At 40.1% G+C, this 22,109-nt stretch overlaps 1 protein-coding gene across 1 annotated transcript in view; it reads right to left on the reverse strand.

Annotated features, from left to right (window-relative positions):
- Nucleotides 1-2,259: 2,259 nt before the first annotated feature.
- The window catches only part of SLC45A4 (solute carrier family 45 member 4), a 182,013-nt gene continuing 162,163 nt past the window's right edge, over nt 2,260-22,109 (reverse strand). Inside the window, exons 7-8 of the mRNA XM_033933011.1 lie at nt 18,916-19,127; nt 2,260-11,040 (exon numbers count right to left, since the gene is read on the reverse strand). Coding sequence (XP_033788902.1) covers nt 10,678-11,040; nt 18,916-19,127 — 575 coding nt within the window. The 3' untranslated portion in view covers nt 2,260-10,677. The remainder of the gene's footprint in view (nt 11,041-18,915; nt 19,128-22,109) is intronic.

Here is a 22,109-nt window from a genome sequence, read left to right on the forward strand (position 1 = left end):
GATACCAAGATTTGTAACAGAGTAGACACCGAAGAGGGAGTGGAAAATATGAAAAAGGATCTGCAAAAGTTAGAGGAATGGTCTAATGCCTGGCAACTAAAATTCAATGCAAAGAAATGCAGAGTAATGCATTTGGGGATTAATAATAGGAAGGAACCGTATATGCTGGGAGGAGAGAAGCTGATATGCACGGACGGGGAGAGGGACCTTGGGGTGATAAGTGTCCAAAGATCTAAAGGCGAAAAAACAGTGTGACAAGGCAGTGGCTGCTGCCAGAAGGATGCTGGGCTGTATAAAGAGAGGCATAGTCAGTAGAAGAAAGAAGGTGTTGATGCCCCTGTACAGGTCATTGGTGAGGCCCCACTTGGAGTATTGTGTTCAGTTTTGGAGACCGTATCTGGCGAAAGACGTAAGAAGACTTGAGGCGGTCCAGAGGAGGGCGACAAAAATGATAGGAGGCTTGCGCCAGAAGACGTATGATGAGAGACTGGAAGCCCTGAATATGTATACCCTAGAGGAAAGGAGGGACAGGGGAGATATGATTCAGACGTTCAAATACTTGAAGGGTATTAATGTAGAACAAAATCTTTTCCAGAGAAAGGAAAATGGTAAAACCAGAGGACATAATTTGAGGTTGAGGGGTGGTAGATTCAGGGGCAATGTTAGGAAATTCTACTTTACGGAGAGGGTAGTGGATGCCTGGAATGCGCTCCTGAGAGAGGTGGTGGAGAGTAAAACTGTGACTGAGTTCAAAGAAGCGTGGAATGAACCCAGAGGGTCTAGAATCAGAAAATAATATTAAATATTGAACTAGGCCAGTTACTGGGCAGACTTGCACGGTCTGTGTCTGTGTATGGCCGTTTGGTAGAGGATGGGCAGCGGAGGGCTTCAATGGCTGGGAGGGTGTAGATGGGCTGGAGTAAGTCTTAACAGAGATTTCGCCATGTGGAACCCAAGCACAGTACCGGGTAAAGCTTTGGATTCTTGCCCAGAAATAGCTAAGAAGAAAAAAAAAAAAAAATTTAAATTGAATCAGGTTGGGCAGACTGGATGGACCATTCGGGTCTTTATCTGCCGTCATCTACTATGTTACTATGAGAAATGTGTCTTCTATGGCTCTTATGGGCGATCTGCATCTCCAGATGCCTGTTACTTGGGACTGTTGCTCTTGCAAAGCCTTTCAAGTATATTGTTTACAACTTCCTTCATTTATTTTATAACATATTGCTATTAGTCACAAGAGACTCAAGGAATGCTTTTGTACGCTGAAACACAGACTCTGTCAGGGCTTACTGTCTATAGCTTCTTAGGTCACCCCTGCTCTCTTCTATATATAACAATGCTGGGCAATACCATAGAATAAAGAACAGTGCTTGCAGGTCATATAAAGCTTATTTCATCACTGTCTGTGGTTAATCAATTATGGTTTAAGCAAAGGCCAATAAAACTATGACTGCTAAATTACCCTATTGTTTTGGTTTCTACTTAAAGTGAGTTGTGAGTTGACCATGCTCCTCATTCTGTAAGTTAGAGCATACTATCAGGTGCCATGAGTGCAAGTGGCTTATACCTGTGGCTCCCAACCCTGTCCTGGAGACCACCAGGCCAATCAGGTTTTCAGGATTTGCATGCCTCTCACTTCCATGATATGCAAATCTCTCTCATGCATATTCCTTAGGGCTACCCTGAAAACCCGATTGGCCTGGTGGTCCTCCAGGACAAGGTTGGGAACCAGTGGTTTATAGAGTAGTAACACTTAGGGGTCCTTTTATCAAGGCGCGGTAGGGGTTTAACGGGCAGAATACCACACATTAAACCGCCTGCCGCGCTAGTCGCTAACGCCTCCAGGCATTAGTTTTTTTGCTTGCCACAGGAGTTAGCACATGATGAAATGTCCGACGCGCTAACCCCGCTAGCGCGGCTTGATAAAATGACCCCTTAAGTGCATTAGAGGTGCTATGCACTTAAGTGCTAGGTGCTGTTCTGTGAAGTTGCTTAGTGTGTACCTGTGAGGGGAAGTGTACACTAAGTGGGCCAGGTGTGTTGCCAAACATGCTCACCCTTTAATCAGTTACATGGGGCACTTGGGCACATCAACTTTATGCCAGCCATTAAGCTACCATATGGGCCACTAGTACTATATAAGGGCTCTTACAAAACTGGCAGTGTGCCTCACTGTGGCGCCTAGTTCTTGGTAACACCCCTAACCCAATGTGTTTCGCAGATAGATAAATCAGGCACCAGAACACAATATTTAGTCTTGTTGACATTTTATTAAGACTGAACTGTCAAACATATCAGAACAAACCAGGTGGAGTAAAATATATATATCTCAATCAATATTTTAAATTTATAACTAAAATCAGAACACAGAACAGAAAGTGCAGTAATAAAGGAAAAACAAAAACTTTCATGCAAAATTGCTTAACCTAAACAAAAGAAAAAGCTCAGTGTAGAAATAACATGTTATTTCATGTACTTGCACAAAATCATCCATGTCACGTTACTTTTAATCCCTTTCTCATAAAACTTATGTGTTTAACACACACTTATAGCATTGCTAAACTCAGCAAGAGCTACGATAGTGCCCCAACTTAATAAGTTGATAAAAAACACAGTTATATGGCCAGTTCACAATGGAACTAAATATTTTCTTTATGAGATGCCTAAATGCAAGTGTCCACTGATAGAAGGCATTTTAATAAGCAAGCAAGCAAGCACAGTTTAGCTACCAGAGTCTGATGTTAATGTTATGTCTGTGAGGAAACTAACTGTAAAGACAGTCCTAAAATATTGTTACACCTTCAGCTTCAAGATTTATCTCATTAATTCAACTTAGCAATTAGATTCAGTTTTCCTCTAAAAATGATCATGCTGTTAACGAGGCTGGTTGTCTACTGATTTTAAATTTGGAAACTAAGTCAAGCAATTTTTCAATAATGGGAGCCAGTTTTCCAAAGTTAGGTGCTTATGACATTGATCTTTGTAGACCTTTGCAAATTTTGGACAATCCTCCTCCACTGTTCAGCATTTAGTTGCCAATATAGTCTCATTCCAACCACATCATGACTACCTTCCAGTGCCAGATTGTATGTTTATTGCACACAGTCATTCTGGGTATGTTCAAAACCCATGTGTTGTGTAACAATACGATGGGTTTGGGGAAAAGGCTGCATAAGCAGTACTGAGTAAATCCCAATAAAGAAACAGGAAAAAGTATTTAAAATGGTTTAAGAAGTTTGGTCCTTACTAAAAAGTGCTCATTAATCCACAGCCTAATAAGTAGCCATAACTTATTTCATATTTTACAAAATAGGTGAAGCTGCATATATTAGCAGACACCACTTTGCCTCAGTCAGTTGTCAGGAATATTCAATTAGGGAGAGTATAAAGATTATAGAAGGCTGTAACTTCTGCTTACAAGAGCATCCTTTTTAAAAGCAATTCAGACCTGTTTTGGCAGTTTTAGGAATGCAAAACTAATTCTATAATTCAGTGTGAGCAAAGAAAAAAATTTTTTTTAAAAAAGTCAAGCTCTATTAGACACAGGCATGTTTATTGTTGTGCAAATTTGGTGCACCTTGCCACACTTATTTGGCCCTAAATGTGAGCAGAAATGCAAAACAGGTCTGTTGTAGATTTGTCCAGTCAGAATCCAGATACAATGGGGTCCATATATGGGAATTCCATTTCAAAACAAAATATAATTTACACTTACCAAAGACAGTACAATGTGTGCTTCATAGCAAGGCATGGGTTACATTTACAGTGAAAAAAACAAAACAATAACCAATCCATCTCTCCCCCTCCCAGGCAAAAGCAATATTTAATAGTTACAAAGGGAGCACAGAAAAGGGTCATACATTTTGACCCATGTGTCCATTTGACCTTCAGAACAAGAGATATTGAACCAAGAGGTAATAGGTAGGCAGTATATTCTGCCCTCTCCAACCCTTTGCAAGTAAAAAAATCTTAATATGTTGAGCATTTGCCCAGTGCAGTGTTTTGTTTTTGTCTGAGAAAAAAAATTTGAGGTTTCAACATCTAAGGAATGATTAGCTGAATTCCCCAACATGGTCACCAAGGCTGACCCATCACTGAGCGTGTCACCCCCCCCCCCCCCCAATCTCAGCCCTTATTGACTTGTTAGGTCTTCCAATAAAACACTTGCTTAATCACAAAGAAATCAACAGCTGGGATCCAACACAGAGCCGTGTTTCACTATGCGCTTTAATTTCATTGCCCGTGAAATTAAAAATGAGCTGTGAAATCTATACCAAATTATATAAGCAGGATACTATGCTGTGTTCCCTTACATTTTCATTACAAGAAAAGAATTAAGTCTTTAGACAAATTTGTTCCTATTCCCATCGAGATCTGTCCCATCCCTGCAAGCTCTGTCACCATCTGCACAAGCTTCAGACACATTTAAAATCATAATGTTCGAGGCTTGTGCAGATGAGGACAGGGACAGAACTTGCAGAGATGGAGTTAGATCCTGCAGGTACACGGACAAATTTGTCTCCATGTCGGCGATGAGGCAGGGGCAAATTTGTTCCCATGCCATTCTCTGTTTTGGTTAAACATTAGCAGACCCGCAAGGAAGGCAAACGATAGAACCATGTTGGTCCCAGCTGTTGATTTATCATTCATTTCCATCAGGTGACAAAGTTTTGTTGGAAGACCTAACCCTACTCCTTTTACAGCTTTCGTAGAGAGAGGTTCCTTGTTCTTCCACTCTTGCGACACTTTGTTTCATGCAACCTCACGTGTCAAAGTAAACCACTTTTCTCCTTCCTCAACTTTCAAGTGGCTAGTTTATGCCTCCAAAAGATTCAATGTCTTTTAGCAAACATCTCTAGTCAGCTAGAAATAAGAAAAAACACAAATAAAGAAACCGAAACTCTCCAGGGAACAATCTGGTGAAGTAAGGTGTATAATTATCAATTGCATCCAAGGACACAATACGTGTTCTTAAATCAGATACCCCTATTGTAATGATCATTAAACTGTAGCTTCGTGTCATTTTGATGGTTTTACTTTCATCTTCAAAGGGTTTACATTTGAGCATCTACCTCTTGCTTTCTAGTGTAAAGTCAAACCATCAACACCAAATGGAGTGTCAGAACGTCCAGATAACATGACACTAACCCTTTCAAGAATTCCAAGACCAAGTGTCTCATAGCAGAATTGTACAGAAATCAGATTTCGTCCAGCATTATAACATCTAGACAAGACAAAAAGAGTAAAGGTATATTTTGCAAGTTTTTGGAGGCAACATAATAAAGAAAAAAAACCAAACAACAAAACAAACAAGTTAATGTTGCCATAAAGATTGCACCTTCTTCCACAGCAACTGAGAGGTAGAGCTACAGCTATTGATCAGTACTCAAAATATAAAATTCCAGGAAAATTTGTCTCTTTACCTCAATAACAGAAGTTAAGTGCTTTCTCCCTCATGATTGTTATCTCCTCCTGCCCCCTAAATTCTGTTAGAGAAGACATTTTAACATTTATCTGAAATGAACATCTGTGCCAGTAAATACAATAAGATATGCACTAATATGTTTTCTGAAACTTTTGGTATACCAGCCACCCAAGCAAGCCTACTGACTTGAACACTGACATTTGTTTAACAACATATGCAAGAGGGCAAAAACCTCCTTAACAACTGATGACAAGAACTGAGCACACAGGACAAGATATGTGATTTGATAAAGGATTTTTGCCATGTAAAAGTCTTAAATACATGAATGTTATTAAAATCACCCCAGTCTTTTCATGTGCAAAAGTACTGCCAGGGAGACATACATGCAATCTGCACATATATTCAGAGGGAAAGTTGCAATTTTTATGTGCCTTATATAGTGGCATAGCGAGGATAGGAGGTGCCCCCCCTCTACCCCCCTGCTGTGTGTGCGCACCCCTTCCTTTGTACCTCTAACTTGGCTGCCCGCGCTAACCTTGGCTCTCCCCCTGATGTCACTTTCTGGTCCCACGACCAGGAAGTGACTTCATAGGGAGAGCAGAGGCCAGCGCAAGCAGCAAGCTAGAGCTGCTGCTCGCCCCAGCAAAGAGGCACAGGGGGGGGGAGTACTGGTGAGGTGGAGAGGTGCCGGCACACCCACCTAGATGGCACCTGGGGCAATCCACCCCCCCTCCTTACTACACCACTGGCCATATTATATAGTATGCATGTCATATGCAAACATTTATGTCTGTGGCTTTAATCTAGGAGCAATATCTGCTTTTTTGCCCCTAATATTTTATAAAGGCATCTGTGTCTTTATATAATAGCTTCAAAAGAGGCAGCCTGTTAGAAAATTATCCTCATGATGTACAAAACAGTAAAAGTCTCTTTGCACTTGTATGATGGGTATTTTTTTTATCATTCATAAATCAATATATTTCAGTGTAACCTTATTTTGCTAACAGTGGAATCATTTGCTTTCTTTTAATCTCACAACCGTTCAATTTGCACATCAGTAGACAGACACCATTTTGCAGGTTCAGATATACTTCAAGAACTCCATAAATGCAAAAGTTTATACCAGGGGTGTCCAACCTTTTGGCTTCCCTGGGCCGCATTGGCCGAAAATAAATTTTCTGAGGCCGCACAAAAGCTGCAGCAAGACAGAGGAGGGAGCCGGCAAGATGGTAAACACCCGGGGGCAGCAGAGGAAAACACTGCATCGCTCTTGACCGGGGCCGCACAAAATACTTCACGGGGTCGCATGCGGCCCTCGGGCCACAGGTTGGACACCCCTGGTTTATACAGAAAGGTGGGGGAAGTCCACCATGCAAGGGTTTTGGAAACAAATAGATGGGTATAGGTAAAAGGGATCCTCCTGGTAGCAGAGGCCGAATAAAGCGATCTCTTGAGATTCCTACCAGTCCTTAATTCAAAGATTTTTTTCCAGAAATATATGAAGTAACTAAGGGCTCCTTTTACTAAGGTATGCCAGCGTTTTTAGCGCACGCACAAGATTAGCGCGCGCTAGCTGAAAAATTACTGCCTGCTTAAAAAGAGGAGGTAGCGGCTAGCATGCCTTTGTAAAAGGAGCCCTAACTTATCATAAACACTGATCTATGCATGTCCTGTCATAATCTAGGAGCAAACATTTACACCAGCTCTCTGGCTGATATAAAGAGCTTGAGCCTAAACACAGGCCAATATTTGACCTGTTACACTAGTATTCTATAAAGAATTAGGCACCAATTTTTCATTTATAAAAATAGACACCAAAGAGGTACATTCTGGGCCTAAATATAGTCACCCCTTTAGAGGGGTACTTTCAAAGTGACTAAGTAGTTTAAAAAATTGGGTTATTGCAACCTTTAGTAATCATTTAAAGATAAGAGGGTAAAAATGAATCTCTGAATCAAAAATGTTCTGGTATGATGACTACAAATAAATACTCTAAGCACGTTTCTAGAATTCATGATGCAGTTAAGCCTACACACTTTGATTGCAAGCTTCTTAGCAGTGTTGACTAGTTACTAAAACATGCACTGATTTTTTTCTGGTAAATAGATAGCAGCACTTCACTGCATGCAGTAAAGTTACATGCTTCCATGCACTCTAAGGATAAAAAGCTAAAAACCAGATTTAATCAGATTAATTGCTTGTTACTTAACAGCACAATTTTATGGATAATAAAATGTTCTTTTCCTAGCAAAGGCAGTGCTCAGAATTATATATAATTAGAAATATATTTCTATAAACATCTCTTTTTTAAAGCCATTATAAATTCTAGTTAGGTTTAACTCTCTGGCATGCAAGATGTTTTAGGGATGTAACAATGCTTCATCTCTAGTACATGAGATGGTCAACATTGAATATGAAATGGTTTGAAACGGTTCCAGTAGTTACCACTTTCCCCTTTTAGAATACAACTAAAAGTGCCCAACACAAAATATTAACATTTGAGAAAAAATATCAAAACTTGTGAGATGTCTTCTCTTGCCCAGGTCCTGGGCAGTTCAGTCATTCAGTGCTATGGATTTCAAGTAGCCTGCAATGACAAATTCATTCTCACTGCTACTCAATGCACTGAATGGCAGAGGATGCCCTCTGTAGCTGGTCAAAAATGCTGACAATAGCATGCTAATTTGAGCTATACTGAATATACAATTTTATTTCAAATATGCTGAATTTCAAGTAAATTCACAGAAAACTGCTTGTTTCATCTTTCTGCTGAACTGAACTGCAGTATAATTCACTCATGCAGTATTTCTCTAAGATAATGCTGAGGCAGCACAATTATTGCAACACTTGTTTTCCTGAGAAGAATCAGGGAGGTAGTGCCCCTTCTTCCCCTCATGTCCTGCATTCCTGTAGTACTTCAGTGAACACAATTTAACACATTGTGAAGGAGTTCACAGATTTTAGATGGAGCCTCTGGCTTTGATGCTCAAAAATCTTTTTAAAAGGCTACTGTATCTTGGGGTTGACCAGCTTTTCTGGAGTCTGAGTGTGGAACTAGCTGAAATACTAGCACTGCCAAAGCACCAAATCAAGCACCTTTCACCAAAATCTGGCCTCGACTTTCAGGGACACTACTGTGCACTACAATGCTGAGGACCTAGGACTCGATTCCTGGACTGGCTAGGGAACCTGCAGAAAAAATGTTCTTAGGCCAGATGAAGGGAGCATCTGTATTGCATAACAGGTCCACTTTAGTCATCTTGCTGCAGTGGCTAGACTCACTTGGAAGGGAACACAATGAAAAGGAGGAAGGCTCATGGTGCCACAACCCTACTGAGGGTGGCTACACCTGAGCTGGAAGCCCAAAGGAGGTAAGAGGAAAAAAATCGCTAGGCCAGACCTTCCCCCTTCACATTCTACCTATCTTCCTCTCTACTTGACAGATATAAAATTTGTGAGTTTACAGCAGTGGCCTCTCCTGAATTCAGAGCTCTGGGTACAATTAGCACACCTCCAAGAACTTCCAGAATGATGCTCTGCATAGCTCCTTCTATAGGAGGTAAAGCCTCAAGAAACACCCATTTAGTTAAAGACACCTATCTGGGCAATCATGTATTTAATAAGTTATTAATAACTACCAAGTTAGTCAGTGACTTAGCAAGCCACAAGTGCAAATGAAACTCATGTAACTCCTATGGAAGCATTCCTGGTCTCACATATGGAATGCAGGGAGCAGCAGATAAGTAAACCCTCATGATGAAGGCTCTGCATCTTAGAGCTACATATCCTTAGTCAGTGATCTATACAGTAAGTCCATTGAAAACCAAAATGCCTGAATTTATACAATTGGTAGATTCTAAATGTAAATATTTGTGGTTACCTTCCAAAATATGAGAGGTAGGCCTCAGGTTTGCAATGGACTGATTCCTAGTATGTTTTTTTTGTATTAACACTGCACCATCATGATTTCCCAGTTAAACCAAAATATTCAAGAATTATTAAAAGTGCAATATATATCACATTTTCTCTGCAGAAAGAGATTAAATAAAATGTGCATCCTCATGGCCACTTTCTTCACAAAGCTGACAGAATTCTTTTCATCTCTAGATCAAAGGAAAAAGATCAACCTTGGTGCCAAGAGAGCAGCACACAGATCTCACTAGCTTACATGCTTCTGCCTCAAATGGTCACAAAGTGTTCCAGTGGATGCCAGTTATAAACTCTGCTTCTACTGCCAAACACACTTCTTGAACACAACCCCCATCCTTCCATCTGCTCCGATTCAGAACACAAGTTTTGCAGATGTAAAGTCTTATCCACTAACACATTCATCTCATTATGCCTACAGGAAAAAAAAATGCTTTTCGTCCTATCCAGATGGCTAGTTCAGGTTCTGCATGATGCTTTAGGTTAAATCCTGAGGCAGGTAAATTTGGTTGACCAAATCAAACAAGGTGACCTGTAAGACCTGATGCTTTTGGACTTCAATAAGTTACCAGTCTAAACGTCAGCTCCGCGGCTGATACAAACCAACACATTCAATCTTCAAAACATTTTGAAGTGATTTGTCAAAAGTTCAATAAGATTAAGTATTTCTACTCAAAGAAAAATTTGCTTTTAAGTAAATTTTAAAAACAAAAATCACACATATCCACATCTGGTATTAATTATACCAGACCTGTGGCAAAATAAAACCTAAATAAGGTGGGGAGGGAGTAAGAAAGCTGTAGGAAGCAGATGTGCCTCTTAGGGGGGGCAGTGAGGAAGATGCATTAGGTTTGCCTAATAAAATACTCAGGATCTGAAAGAGTCAGGCAAAAATATTACTAGAATATCATCATGAGTTAAAAAAACAAAACAAAACAAAACAAAAAAACCAACAAACCCAAAAAAAACCAACTTTAAGTTTGCAAAAATTTTCATTTTTCTCAACAGGTTCATTTATTGTAAATCTGCGATATGAAAAACATGTAGATCAATATACCTGCTGAATAACTGAAGTCGCAGTGGGATTATTTTTTAAAATTCATTTTTCACCGACCTGCTAACAAAGGAAGCAGTTTAAATCTTTGTATGGAAAGCAATTACTGGGACCGAACCTCATCCTAATGATGAAACATGGATGAAACCACCATGTTTGCTGCAATGCAACTCAAAAGTGCATGTCAGTGTTTTGAAACATCTTTCCCTCCCACCCCTACCCCAGTTCATGTATTGGAACAGTTTGGAATGTGTGAAGGATGACCACATCAAAAGGTAGACTCTTTTTCTCCTTCTGTTAAAGCCTGCCCTTTCCGAGAAAGCTTCAAGATGGTTGGTTTCTCAGCATTTGTGCTATCACTCCGAGGGGCCTCTATGGATTTCCGGCCTTTTGCATCATCTTTCGGCTCCTCTGATGTGTCAGGATAAATTACCAGGAACACTGCGGTCAAAAATCCCAGGAACGATCCTACAGATGCCACCAATGGAATGACTCTAACTGTGCCAACTGCATCAACCACTCCACCAAGCGCAGACGCTACCAGGATTTGAGAGATATAAACCTGGCAGGAAAGGATTGCACAGTCTATGCCAAAGCCACGTTTCGAATTCCCAGGACTGTGGTGAATATACTGAAAACCAAGAAATTGAGAAAAGTCAAGTAGGATCTAAGCAAGCTGTATTATCCTTACCTCACATTATCAATGGATCTATGAGACATTTTCTTTTGCTTTAAACTGTTCTTCCAGGGCTCTACTTGGTCTCATTTTCTCCACCCTCCTTACCACATTTCCCACACTCACTGCAAGAAACAAAAGCAAAACAAAAAAACCACCCAAAAACCTCTTCCATTTCCTTCTCCATTCAGTAAAAGCAACAGCATCAAATTGTTGCATGAAAACTATGTGGAGCAGGCTTATCCAAGTTTAGTCCTTAGGCCCTGCAAACTGGCCAGGTTTTCAGAATATCCCTAACGAACATACACACGAATGATTTTCATACAATGGAAGTAATGGATACAGAAGTCTCTCAAGCACATTAAAGATATCTTGAAAACCTGGCTAGTTTGCAGTCCCCCAAGGACTGAACTTGGATAGGCTTAATGAACTATGGCTCATTGGCTCTGTATATTCTTTAGAATCTCAAGCATGCACCAAGTACAGGCTCGCTTGCAAAAGAAAAAAATGAAGTGAGCTAAAATCCAAACAAGAAAGGTCTTTTCACTTTTACAGGGGGAAATGTAGTTAGAATAATTGAGTGGTTAAGGAGAAAGCTCAACATCACTTAAACAGGGTGGATTTGACTTAAATCGCTAGTCAGAGTTGATTTAAAGCATGGTTTTCTACAGAAAGGCTAAGACAATGTGTAATCTGTTGCAAGCAGAGTCCGATGACAGCAAGAAAAGATAGAACCCTGGTAGAACCTAATTAAAGACCAGCATTAAGAAAAGCATTTTTTTACATCTTTTATAAATTTCAGTATGTGTAAAGCTTACGCATAAGATTTACATTTAAAATCTACGCCTATTATAGAAAAGAGGTTTTTCCAGTGGCCAATGATAGAAGCATGCAGGGGAGCCTGTGTATACACGCAACTCCTTCTTTCACAGCTCCGGGGTAATACTTTTCCCAATAACTTCTGAGGCCTTTTTCCTTCTATCAGATGAAGTGCTGTACCTGGGCAGTATAATTGGCATAGACAACTGGGATTTGTATTGTATGTTTGTTTGTTTTTCTACAGAAAAGTCTCTGCTTGTTTGGCTGACATTGCTGCCTGGATTCCCTGCCGTCATCTGAAACTAAATAAGTCCAAGACTGAGCTGCTCCTCTTTCCTTTCCTCCTAAACCCTCTGCTCCTCCTCCATCTCAGCAAATAATACTGTCATTGGTCCAGTCTCCTCTGCTCGCAACCTTGGAGTGGTCTTAGATTCTGACCTCTCATTTTCTATGTATATCCAACAAGCTGCTAAGACCTGTCGCTTCTATCTAATCAATATCACCAAAATTCACCCCTTCCTCTCTGAGTACCCTTGTCCAAGCTCTCGTAACCTCACGCTTAGATTACGGCAATCTACTCCTAACTGGTATCCCTCAGTGTTGCCTCTCCACCTTGCAATCTGTCCAAAATTGTACTGCATGAAACCTCACCACTTATTAAGTTATATTCTCCCTCTATTCAACCTTGGTGTAATATGTTTGTCCTTTTATCTATTTCTTATGTAATATGCTGTACCCCTTCTTGCATTCTGTAATTCGCCGATTGTCCAGTCTTCTTCGATGTGAACCGCCTAGAAGTCTTTTTGACTGTGGCGGTATAGAAGAGTAAAGTTACTATTATTATTATTATCTTCTTCCAATCTTGCTATACTTATAATAATAATAGTTTTTTATATACCGCAGGACCGTGAAGTTCTATACGGTTTACAATGATTAAAGAAGTTACAGAGAGAGTGGAATCAACAAAGTATAGACTTGGTGATTGACAGTTCTGGAGATCATTTGTTAGAGGGCTAGGATTGTATAAGTTGGTTTCCTAAGTATTTCAGGAACAGATGTGTTTTTAGACATTTTCTGAATTCCCTATAGGTAGTAGGCGCAAGTAATTGTTCTAGGCCTTTACCCCACAGAGCTGCTTGATGTGAGAAAAGATGTTGATGATGACATTTACAGCCTCTGACCGGTGGGGAAACAAAGTTCGGGTGTGAGCTTCGCCTATGTTTGTTGGTTGAAAAAGAGAAAAGATCCGTTATATATTTAGGGGCTAAGCCATAAAGTACCTTGAAGCAAAAACAACCAAACTTGAATTTCACACATGCCTCCATCGGTAGCCAGTGTGTAAGTCGATAGGAAGGTGTTATGTGGTCGAACTTCTTCAGTTCGCAAAGTAGTCTGACCGCTGCATTTTGTACTAGTTGCAATCGCCGCATATTCTTCTGGGGGAGTGCCAAGTAGGCGATGTTACAATAATCGGGTTGACTCAGTATAAAGGATTGTACCAGAATTTGAAATGATGAGACATCGAAGTAAGCTCTGATGGACCGAAGCTTCCAGAGGGTGAGAAAGATTTTTCTAATCAAGGAGTCTACCTGGTCTTTCATGGTCAGGCTCTGGTCCAGTGTTACTCCCAATACCTTCATAGTGGGTTGAATGGGATAGCTAAGGTTATTGATACACAATGGTGATTTTGTGTCAAGTGGGTTTGGCAATACTATGAAAAATTTTGTTTTCTCTGAGTTTAGTTTTAGTCTGAATTCAGTCATCCATTGCTCCATCTGATTTAGTACTTCTGTTGCTTTGGGGGTGACTTCTGAGACGGAGTTAGTGAATGGGATAATTATCGTGAAGTTGTCAGCGTAGCTATATAGTTTTATCCCCAGCTGGGACAAGGGAGGACATGAAAATGTTGGAAGAGCAAAGGGGATAGTAGTGATCTTTGTGGCACGCCAGATGGCCAGGAGTCAGAGAGATCGTGATTAAAGCGGACTTGGTAGGTGCATGATATAAGGAAACCTCAAAACCAGTTCAGTACATCTCCTCTGATTCCGATGGCGTCTAGGCATTGTAACAGTTTACCATGGTCCACCAGGTCGAATGCAGAGCTCATGTCAAATTGCATGATTAGGGCGTTGAGGCCCTTACTAAATAGGTAGCGCAAATTGTCCAGGATAGCCGCAATTACTGTCTCAGTGCTAAACATAGGCCTAAAACCAGATTGAGTTTCGTGCAGAATAGAGAATTGGTCGAGATGTTCCATTAGCTGGGTGTGTACCAATCCTTCCATGATTTTTACCATGAATGGAATAGATGCTACTGGTCTATAGTTGGTTACTGTTTTTGATGATGATTCTTTACGATTTTTGGGGATTGGGGTTATTATAATATGCCCATTGTTAGTGAGGAATTTTCCATTGTTAAGGTTATTGGTTAGATAATTCAGTAGAGATAATTTAAAGTCTAATGGAGCTGCTTTCATAATTTCTGGGGGGCATGAGTCCAGGACACAGTATGATTCTGAGTATTTGTTATATAGCTTGATGTAGTTATTCCATTCTAACTTATGGAAGGAGCTCCAGATCATATCCACTGGTATTTCATTTCTGTGCATATAAATTGACTGATGTTCATATGCAATAATTGTTGAGTAGTTATTTCTTAGGTTTTTGATTTTTGAATCAAAATGTTGTGCTAGATCATTTGCTGAGGGTAGCTTGGTATTATGCATGGGTTGAATGTAGCGTGTGGTGTCAAATAAATTTAACTATGTTGAACAGTTCTTTTGTGTTGGTTCCTTTTGAATTAGTATTAGATGATTTAATTTTGAATGAGTAAAACGTTTTACGTTTTTCTTTTATTTGTTGTTTATAGAGTTTTATGTTGGATCTCCAGTTGTTTCGGTCTGACAGTTTTCCCGTTTTTTTCCAGATTCTATCTAATCGTCTTACTGATTGTTTCATTGTTAGGAGTTCGATGTCAAAAAAGTTTCAAGTTTAACCGCCTAGAAGTCGCAAGATTACAGGCGGGATATAAGAATAAGAATAAATAAATAAAATGAATAAATAAATAAAATAAATAAATAAATTATATACCACCTATCAAGGTTATCTAAGCGGTTTTACAATCAGGTACTCAAGCATTTTCCCTATCTGTCCCGGTGGGCTCACAATCTATCTAACGTACCTGGGGCTATTTGTTTGAGCAGCTTTTACTATTTCGTTTCGGGACAATTTTATCTAAAATGGATGTGCTAGTAATCGTCCAGTGATCATAGAAGTCAACTCCTTCTATCTTAGCTTGTTGGTCATATTGTGACCAATATTCCTCTGGGTTGATATGGCCCCTTGTGAGGTGTTCTCAGTGGGTGTGTCATAGATTTTAGCTGAGTCCAGATTAGATTGAAATAAGTGAAATGGTCAGACCAGATATCATGACACCAAGTACCGTCCGAGAGAGAGATGGGAGGGGTTATAATCTCCTTTACGGACATCGCTACCACATCTAAATGATGGCCTTTTTCATGTGTTTGAGTGGGTGAAGGGAGATTGTAATTGAGTAAAGAAAGAAAGTTTTTAAAGTCTTTCGTTTCTGGGTTGTCTATTTCATCTAGATGTAAGTTTATGTCTCCTGCAATTAGATTATGTGATGAGGTGATTGAGTTGTGTAGGACGAATTCGCAGAAGTCCTCTCTAGCTTTTGGCCAGCTTTTTGGTGGAACATAGAATAGTATACGAGAGAGGGAGTCTTCTAGATCCTTATTGCTAATTTTACAGGCTAATATTTCTAGTTTATTGGTCATTTTGGAATCTAATAGTTCAACTACAAATCCTTCCTTGGCGACAATTGCTAATCCTCCCCCTCTTCTTCCATCATGATTTAACATGTGAATTTTAAAATTATCTGGTAGAAGATCATTTATTATAGGGTCATCTTCAGACAGTAGCCACGTTTCCGTTAAGAAAAGACAAGCTATTTGTTTGTTGATGATCCAATCTTTAATTAAAAATGCTTTGTTCCGAACAGATCTGGTGTTAAGATATGCACAAGGAATGGAAGTAGATGTGATAGGTTTAATGGATGTAGTGGTTCTGATAGTTTTTACTTCCCTTATCTTTTTTATTTTTTGGGGCACGTTGATGTTTTCCGTTGCTTGAGATTACCTTGATGTGGTTTGCTCTGTCTTCCTGTTGGGTAATTATAAGCCTGATGGGTAGATCAGGATAATTGGCTGAGTGTAGCTGTGGATAGAGTGACTTAACGTCCTTGATGTTATTGCATATTAGGTAGATTAGTAGAATCAGTAGGAGATGCATGTTTGTAGATTAAACTGATTCCTACTTGTCCTAATGGCTATTGGTATATCTGTTACTTCCAGTTTCTAGGATAATTAATTGGTAGTGAATCAGCTCGTATTAGATCGGATTCAATAAGACCAGTTAAATTAAACAGTTAGATCAGATAGATAGTGATCGGATATCCTTAAGTCAGATTCGATGGTCGCAGTTAAATTAAACAGTTAGATCAGATAGATAGTGATCGGATATCCTTAAGTCAGATTCGATGGTCGCAGTTAAATTAACAGTTAGATCAGATAGATAGTGATCGGATATCCTTAAGTCAGATTCGATGGTCGCAGTTAAATTAACAATTGAATTAATAGTTAGATTAGAAGTAAATCAGGTAGCCCTGAATCCAATTCAGTAGCAACAGTTTTAAAGTTATATACACCCTGGGTTGTCTCGTACTGCAGGTACAGGCTGGAATAGAAGAACCAAGTCGGCAAACTGAGGTGGTTCAGCCATGCACTCGATCAGTGGCGGCAAGTACAGGTTGGAATGGGTAATGCAGACTTAGAATATCTAGACATGCAGATAATTAGGTTGACCAGTCATGCAAATACTTATCTAGACATGCAAATAATTAGGTTGACCAGTCATGCAAATACTTATCAGTATGACCAGAGGAGGGAGGTCACCCCTTTCAAGTCACTTCACTGGCTCCCTATCTGTCATCACATACAGTTCAAGATCTTATTGCTGACCTACAAATGTGTTCAATCTGTTGCCCCTCAATATCTCTCCTCGCTTCTCTCTCCTTATATGCCTCCCAGAGAACTGTTCCTCAGATAAGTCACTCTTAACATTACCCTTCTCCTCCACTGCCAATTCCAGACTTCCTTTCATCTAGATGCCCCCTATGCCTGGAATAAATTACCCAAGTTTGTCCGTCAAGCCCCTTCCCTTGTTTAAAAGCAGACTGAAAACCCATCTTTTTGATATAACTTTCAATCCTTAACCCTATTCCTCTAACCTCCAATCCAGCCTGCTGATTAACCATTCCCCTTAACTGTATCCATGATATCCTGTTTGTCTGTCTTGCCTGTTTAGATTGTAAGCTCTTGAGCAGGGACTATTTTCTTACTCTGACTGTGCAGCACTGCATGATTCTGATAGCGCTATAGAAATAATTAATAGTAGTAGTAGTAGTAGAAAGACTCATTTTTGCTGGTATACTCTTAATATTTACAACCAGATGAAGGTTTGCATTTTGCATGCATGCCTGCCTTACCCATAGGTAGAGAAATATCATTAAAATATTACCAAACCTGGGTCTCTCATGGCCTGCTGTCATATGTTTTCTCCTCCAAGGAGAGAATATGATCAGCCTCAGGCTATACACACAAAGATCCCAAGATTTTATGGAATATTCTGCTCAAAAGGTCTCATTTTTACTGCTTAGCAGTGCTTGCCCTTCTCTCCTCACACTTAGCTCCTTCTGCAAATGTGCAGATATATGAACTTAGCACTTAAGAGGTAAGGGATTGTTCTGTGTACACTGATTTGCAAAGGAACAATGGGGCGGTCTTTTTCTCAACTCTATTTTATTACATTTTTCTGTGGAGAAGCAGCATGTTCTCTCTCCATCATAAATTCACAGTTTTGAGAAATGTAAAACCAAACATCTGTGATATTCTACATAGAAAAACTGCCCGTGACATTAGGAACGGATTAATGGAATTTACCCAAAAATTTAAACTTTGCATAACTATAGAGCCTCATATTACATAATTAAAAACTAATCTTTATTTCATGGCTGTAAAGTATCTTAAATAGAAAATAGTTTAGATAGTATAAAAAAAAATCAGTTTAAAGAAAAGCTTAGAGAAAAGCTAAGATGCATGCAGAACAGCTTTCTAATGTGATGCGGAACTCCATTTTTGTATAAGATGTCTAGGTCATAAAGGGATGTCCAAATTACGATGTTTAAAATGTGCTGGGTATTTTACAAAAGGCTTGCTCAATGTGCAGCCTTATAAAGGATGTGCAATGAAAACAGAGCACCATTACTTGCAAGTGATGATACTTACATGCTAAATACCAAGTTTAAAATGTCCATATTTAAAGTGCTGACAAGTGCACGTGTTAATTTGTAAAAATGCACTATTAGAGAAGCCAATTAAGGAGCTGGGTTCTAAAGTTTTAGAGAACAAGGGAATAAGCATAATTACCCTGTCACTTCATTTATCATTTATCAAAACTGCAGGTCCAAATGAGGAGTTTGCTCACACTTGAAATTCAAATAAGGTTTAAAATACCAAGAGGGAAATTTTGAAATACATACATATTCCACTTGTAAAGTGGAAGTGCCCACCATGCCCCCTTGAGACCTTTGGTGATTTCTATAGGAATGAGCATTCACAATATGTGCTTCCATGATATTGTGGGTTCTGTAGACATTGTTTTAATGCACATGCTTCCAAAAAACATTAAGAATTGCTACCTTGGATTAACTTAATGGTATGAAAACTTCAAAGTCATTTTTGTGCTATACACAAAAGTCCAATCTTCAAGTTGCATTTTTCAAACTTTTGTTTTGTTCTACCACCACTGATAAAGTTCTACTGAAATATAGCTCACTGGTATGATTTAGTAGCTGGTATTGATAAGAGCCAAACTGATTATTCATTTCTTTCTCTGAACATAATTTAGAGCACATCTCAAATTTGACAGTTACCTGTTTAATTTCATGGTATTGTCCTAGAAGTGCATAAGGACAGTATGATATACTCATCGAGACAACTCCCATAGTACTGATCATGATCATCGAGACGTAAACATTTGGAAAGATTGACATGACTGCAGTGCCGATGGAAAACCCCAACGTTCCCAAAATATAGATCACCTTTATACTAAGGTCATAGTTGTCCAAGTATTTCTGTAACAAGGCTGCAAGAAATGCACAGAGAATTTAATCAAAGCATATCCATTTACCCTCATTTCAGACCCAACTGAACCACATACAGGGTTCCAGTTAGGATAGTACAGGTTTTGAGGTATGGTTTTTTAGTTCACATGCATTAGAATTTCAATGAAAGCAAAAAGGTGATTACCCCAAAGATGATTTTGTACCAGCAGAATAAAGTTTATATTAAATGGGAGAAAAGGTTATGGCATCAAAACTTCTACTGTGTCTAAATTACTTTCATAACACCAACCATATTACCACATTTGGCTACATTTTAACTTAATTACAGAGATGGTAGAGCTCTGATGCAGGAGGTCATATTTGTCAAAATCAATAAACTAATCTTTAAACATGTTGGGATGCCTGAATATAAAACATGAGCCACTATGTGTCTGAGTTTCATAACTATCTGCATGTTCTGTACCACTTAAAAATCTTAATTACTTGTCAGATTGAGGGAGAAGCAAAAAAGGGCAGCACTTAAAAGAACCATTCAACACTAGGCACCCCTAGGCTCTCCCAATACAAAGTTTTCCTGGGGATAATCAGCAGGGTGCTAAGCATATCAGCCTAGAGAGGGTAGTCTCTCAGCATGTGAATCCTGCTAGTCTATGAAGCTACCAGCCTCTCCCAGGAGTCCAAAGTAAACCCCTTACTATAGATATCAATATGGTGTAATTCTCTTCATATAATAATAATAATTTATTTCTTATATACCGCCAAAGCCATGATAGTTCGAGGCGGTTTACAATAAGAAGTGCTGGACAGTCAACGACATAGTTAGATTGAAGAAGTAATGAATTCAGTATACAGAATAGGAGAGATGATGAACAACAAATTCTTAGGTGAAAAATCGGTTGAACAGTTTCGTTTTTACTAATGAAGAGTGCACGATAATGTTACCCAGCCAGTTGTTCAGTTTACCTGCCTGGAAAGTTAGAGTTCTGTCCAGGAATCTTTTGTAACGGCAGGCCTTTATTGTTGGGTGTATAAATATGTGGATTCTACATGTGGGCCTGATAGTACAACCCAAATTGAAGTGGGAAACTAGGTACATAGGGGCCAAACCAAAGATTAATTTGAAACAGAGACAAGAAAATTTAAATAAAATTCTTGCCTCAAGGGGCAGCCAATGAAGTTTTTGAAAATAGGGACTTGCGTGCTCCCATTTTTTTTAAACCAAAGATAAGACGTACTGCCGAATTTTGAATGATTCGGAGTCTTCAAAGGGTTTTCTTAAAAGATCCCAGATTAATAATGTTACAATAGTCCAGCATGCTTAGAATAGAAGATTGCACCAGTAACGGAATAATGCTGCATCAGAGTATTTTTTGATGGTTCTTGGTAGAGAATGACACGGTGGCATTTAGCCGCGGGTAACCTGCCAAAACGGGGAAGAAAAATTAGTGGCCTCTGCGGGACGGGGACAAAGCCATTCACCGCCCCGTGGAGCGGTGAATGGACTTGTCCCCGCAGTGAGGCAATCAAGATCGCGCGGTCCCCGCCATCTCCCTCCCTCCACCTCATCTTTGAATTGGAAGAGCACCGCTGGTTGAATTTCTGCCGGTCCGCGCGAAGAAAGAAAAAAAAAAAGCGCCTCTCCTTTTCTCCTGCTCCTAACGCCATGCTGCAGCTACTAAAGCGAAAGGAAATCTATCCAACGTCAATTCTGACGTCGGAGAGGACGTTTTGGGCCAGCCAATCGCTGCCTGGCTGGCCCAGAACGTCCTCTCCGACTTCAGAATTGAGTCGGAAAGAAGACTTCCGGCTTTAGCAGCTGCAGCATGGCGGTAAGAGAAGGGGAAAAGGACGGAGGCTTTTTTTTTTTTTGAGCGGCAGGGAGGCAGCAGGCTGGCTTTGGATAGGGAGGGAGAAAGGTAGACAGGCACAGGCAGGCAGGCAGGCAAGCTTCGGGGGTGGGGGTGGGACAAAGTGTGGAAAGCAGTGAGAGGGACATGGGAAGGAGGCACTGGGGGCACTAAAGACATGGGAAAGAGGCACTGGGGGCACTAAAGACATGGGAAAGAGGCACTGGGGGCACTAAAGACATGGGAAGGAAGCACAGGGGCACTAAAGACATGGGAAGGAGGCACTGGGGGCACTAAAGACAGCAAGGCACTAAGGACATGGGAAGGAGGCACCGGGGGCACTAAAGACATGGTAAGGAGGCACCGGGGGCACTAAGGACATAGGAAGGAAATAGGGAGGGAATAGAAAGGGACAATTCTTGGGCCTGAGTGCAGAAAGAAAGAAATGAAAGCAAGGATACACAGACAGAAGGAAACGCAACCAGAGACTCATGAAATCAATCACCAGACAGCAAAGGTAGGAAAATGATTTTATTTTCAATTTAGTGATCAAAATGTGTCAGTTTTGGGAATTTATATCTGCTGTCTATATTTGTCTATTTTTCTATAGTTACTGAGGTGACCGAGCTTGCGGAGATGGGGCAGAAACGGGGTTTTAAAATTTTAGTCCTAGTAGTTTGCCGGTCCACAAAATAATTATTTTATTTCTGCCAGTCCACGGGTGTAAAAAGGTTGAAAACCACTGATGTAGAGAATGCCGGCTTTCTTTTTCGCCAAGCCGCGCTTGCATTGATCAATCTTCTCCTCTCTTGCAACTTCCTGTTTCCGGTTGCATCAGAGGAGAATATTGAACAAATGAACACCCGCACATGCGGCTGGGTGAAAAAGAAAGCCGGCATACTCTACATCTAAGGTGAGATGGAGGGAGGGAGATGGCGGAACACTGCAGTCGGTCGGGTGTCTGCTGTTTTTGTATCACTGCCTGCCTGCGCTCACGTTCCAGATCCTCCTGCATTTTTAGTGTGCACAATTGACCTGATTCGAGCTATAGGTGAACATGGGGGGACACGTCATTGAATGGGAGGACAAGTTAATTGATTTATTTTATGTTCGGTTTTTACTACAGAGCAGAGGCACTGAAACAGATTCTCAGTG

This window comes from Geotrypetes seraphini, chromosome 2 (genome assembly GCF_902459505.1).
Source record: "Geotrypetes seraphini chromosome 2, aGeoSer1.1, whole genome shotgun sequence".
Taxonomy (NCBI): Eukaryota; Metazoa; Chordata; class Amphibia; order Gymnophiona; family Dermophiidae; genus Geotrypetes; species Geotrypetes seraphini.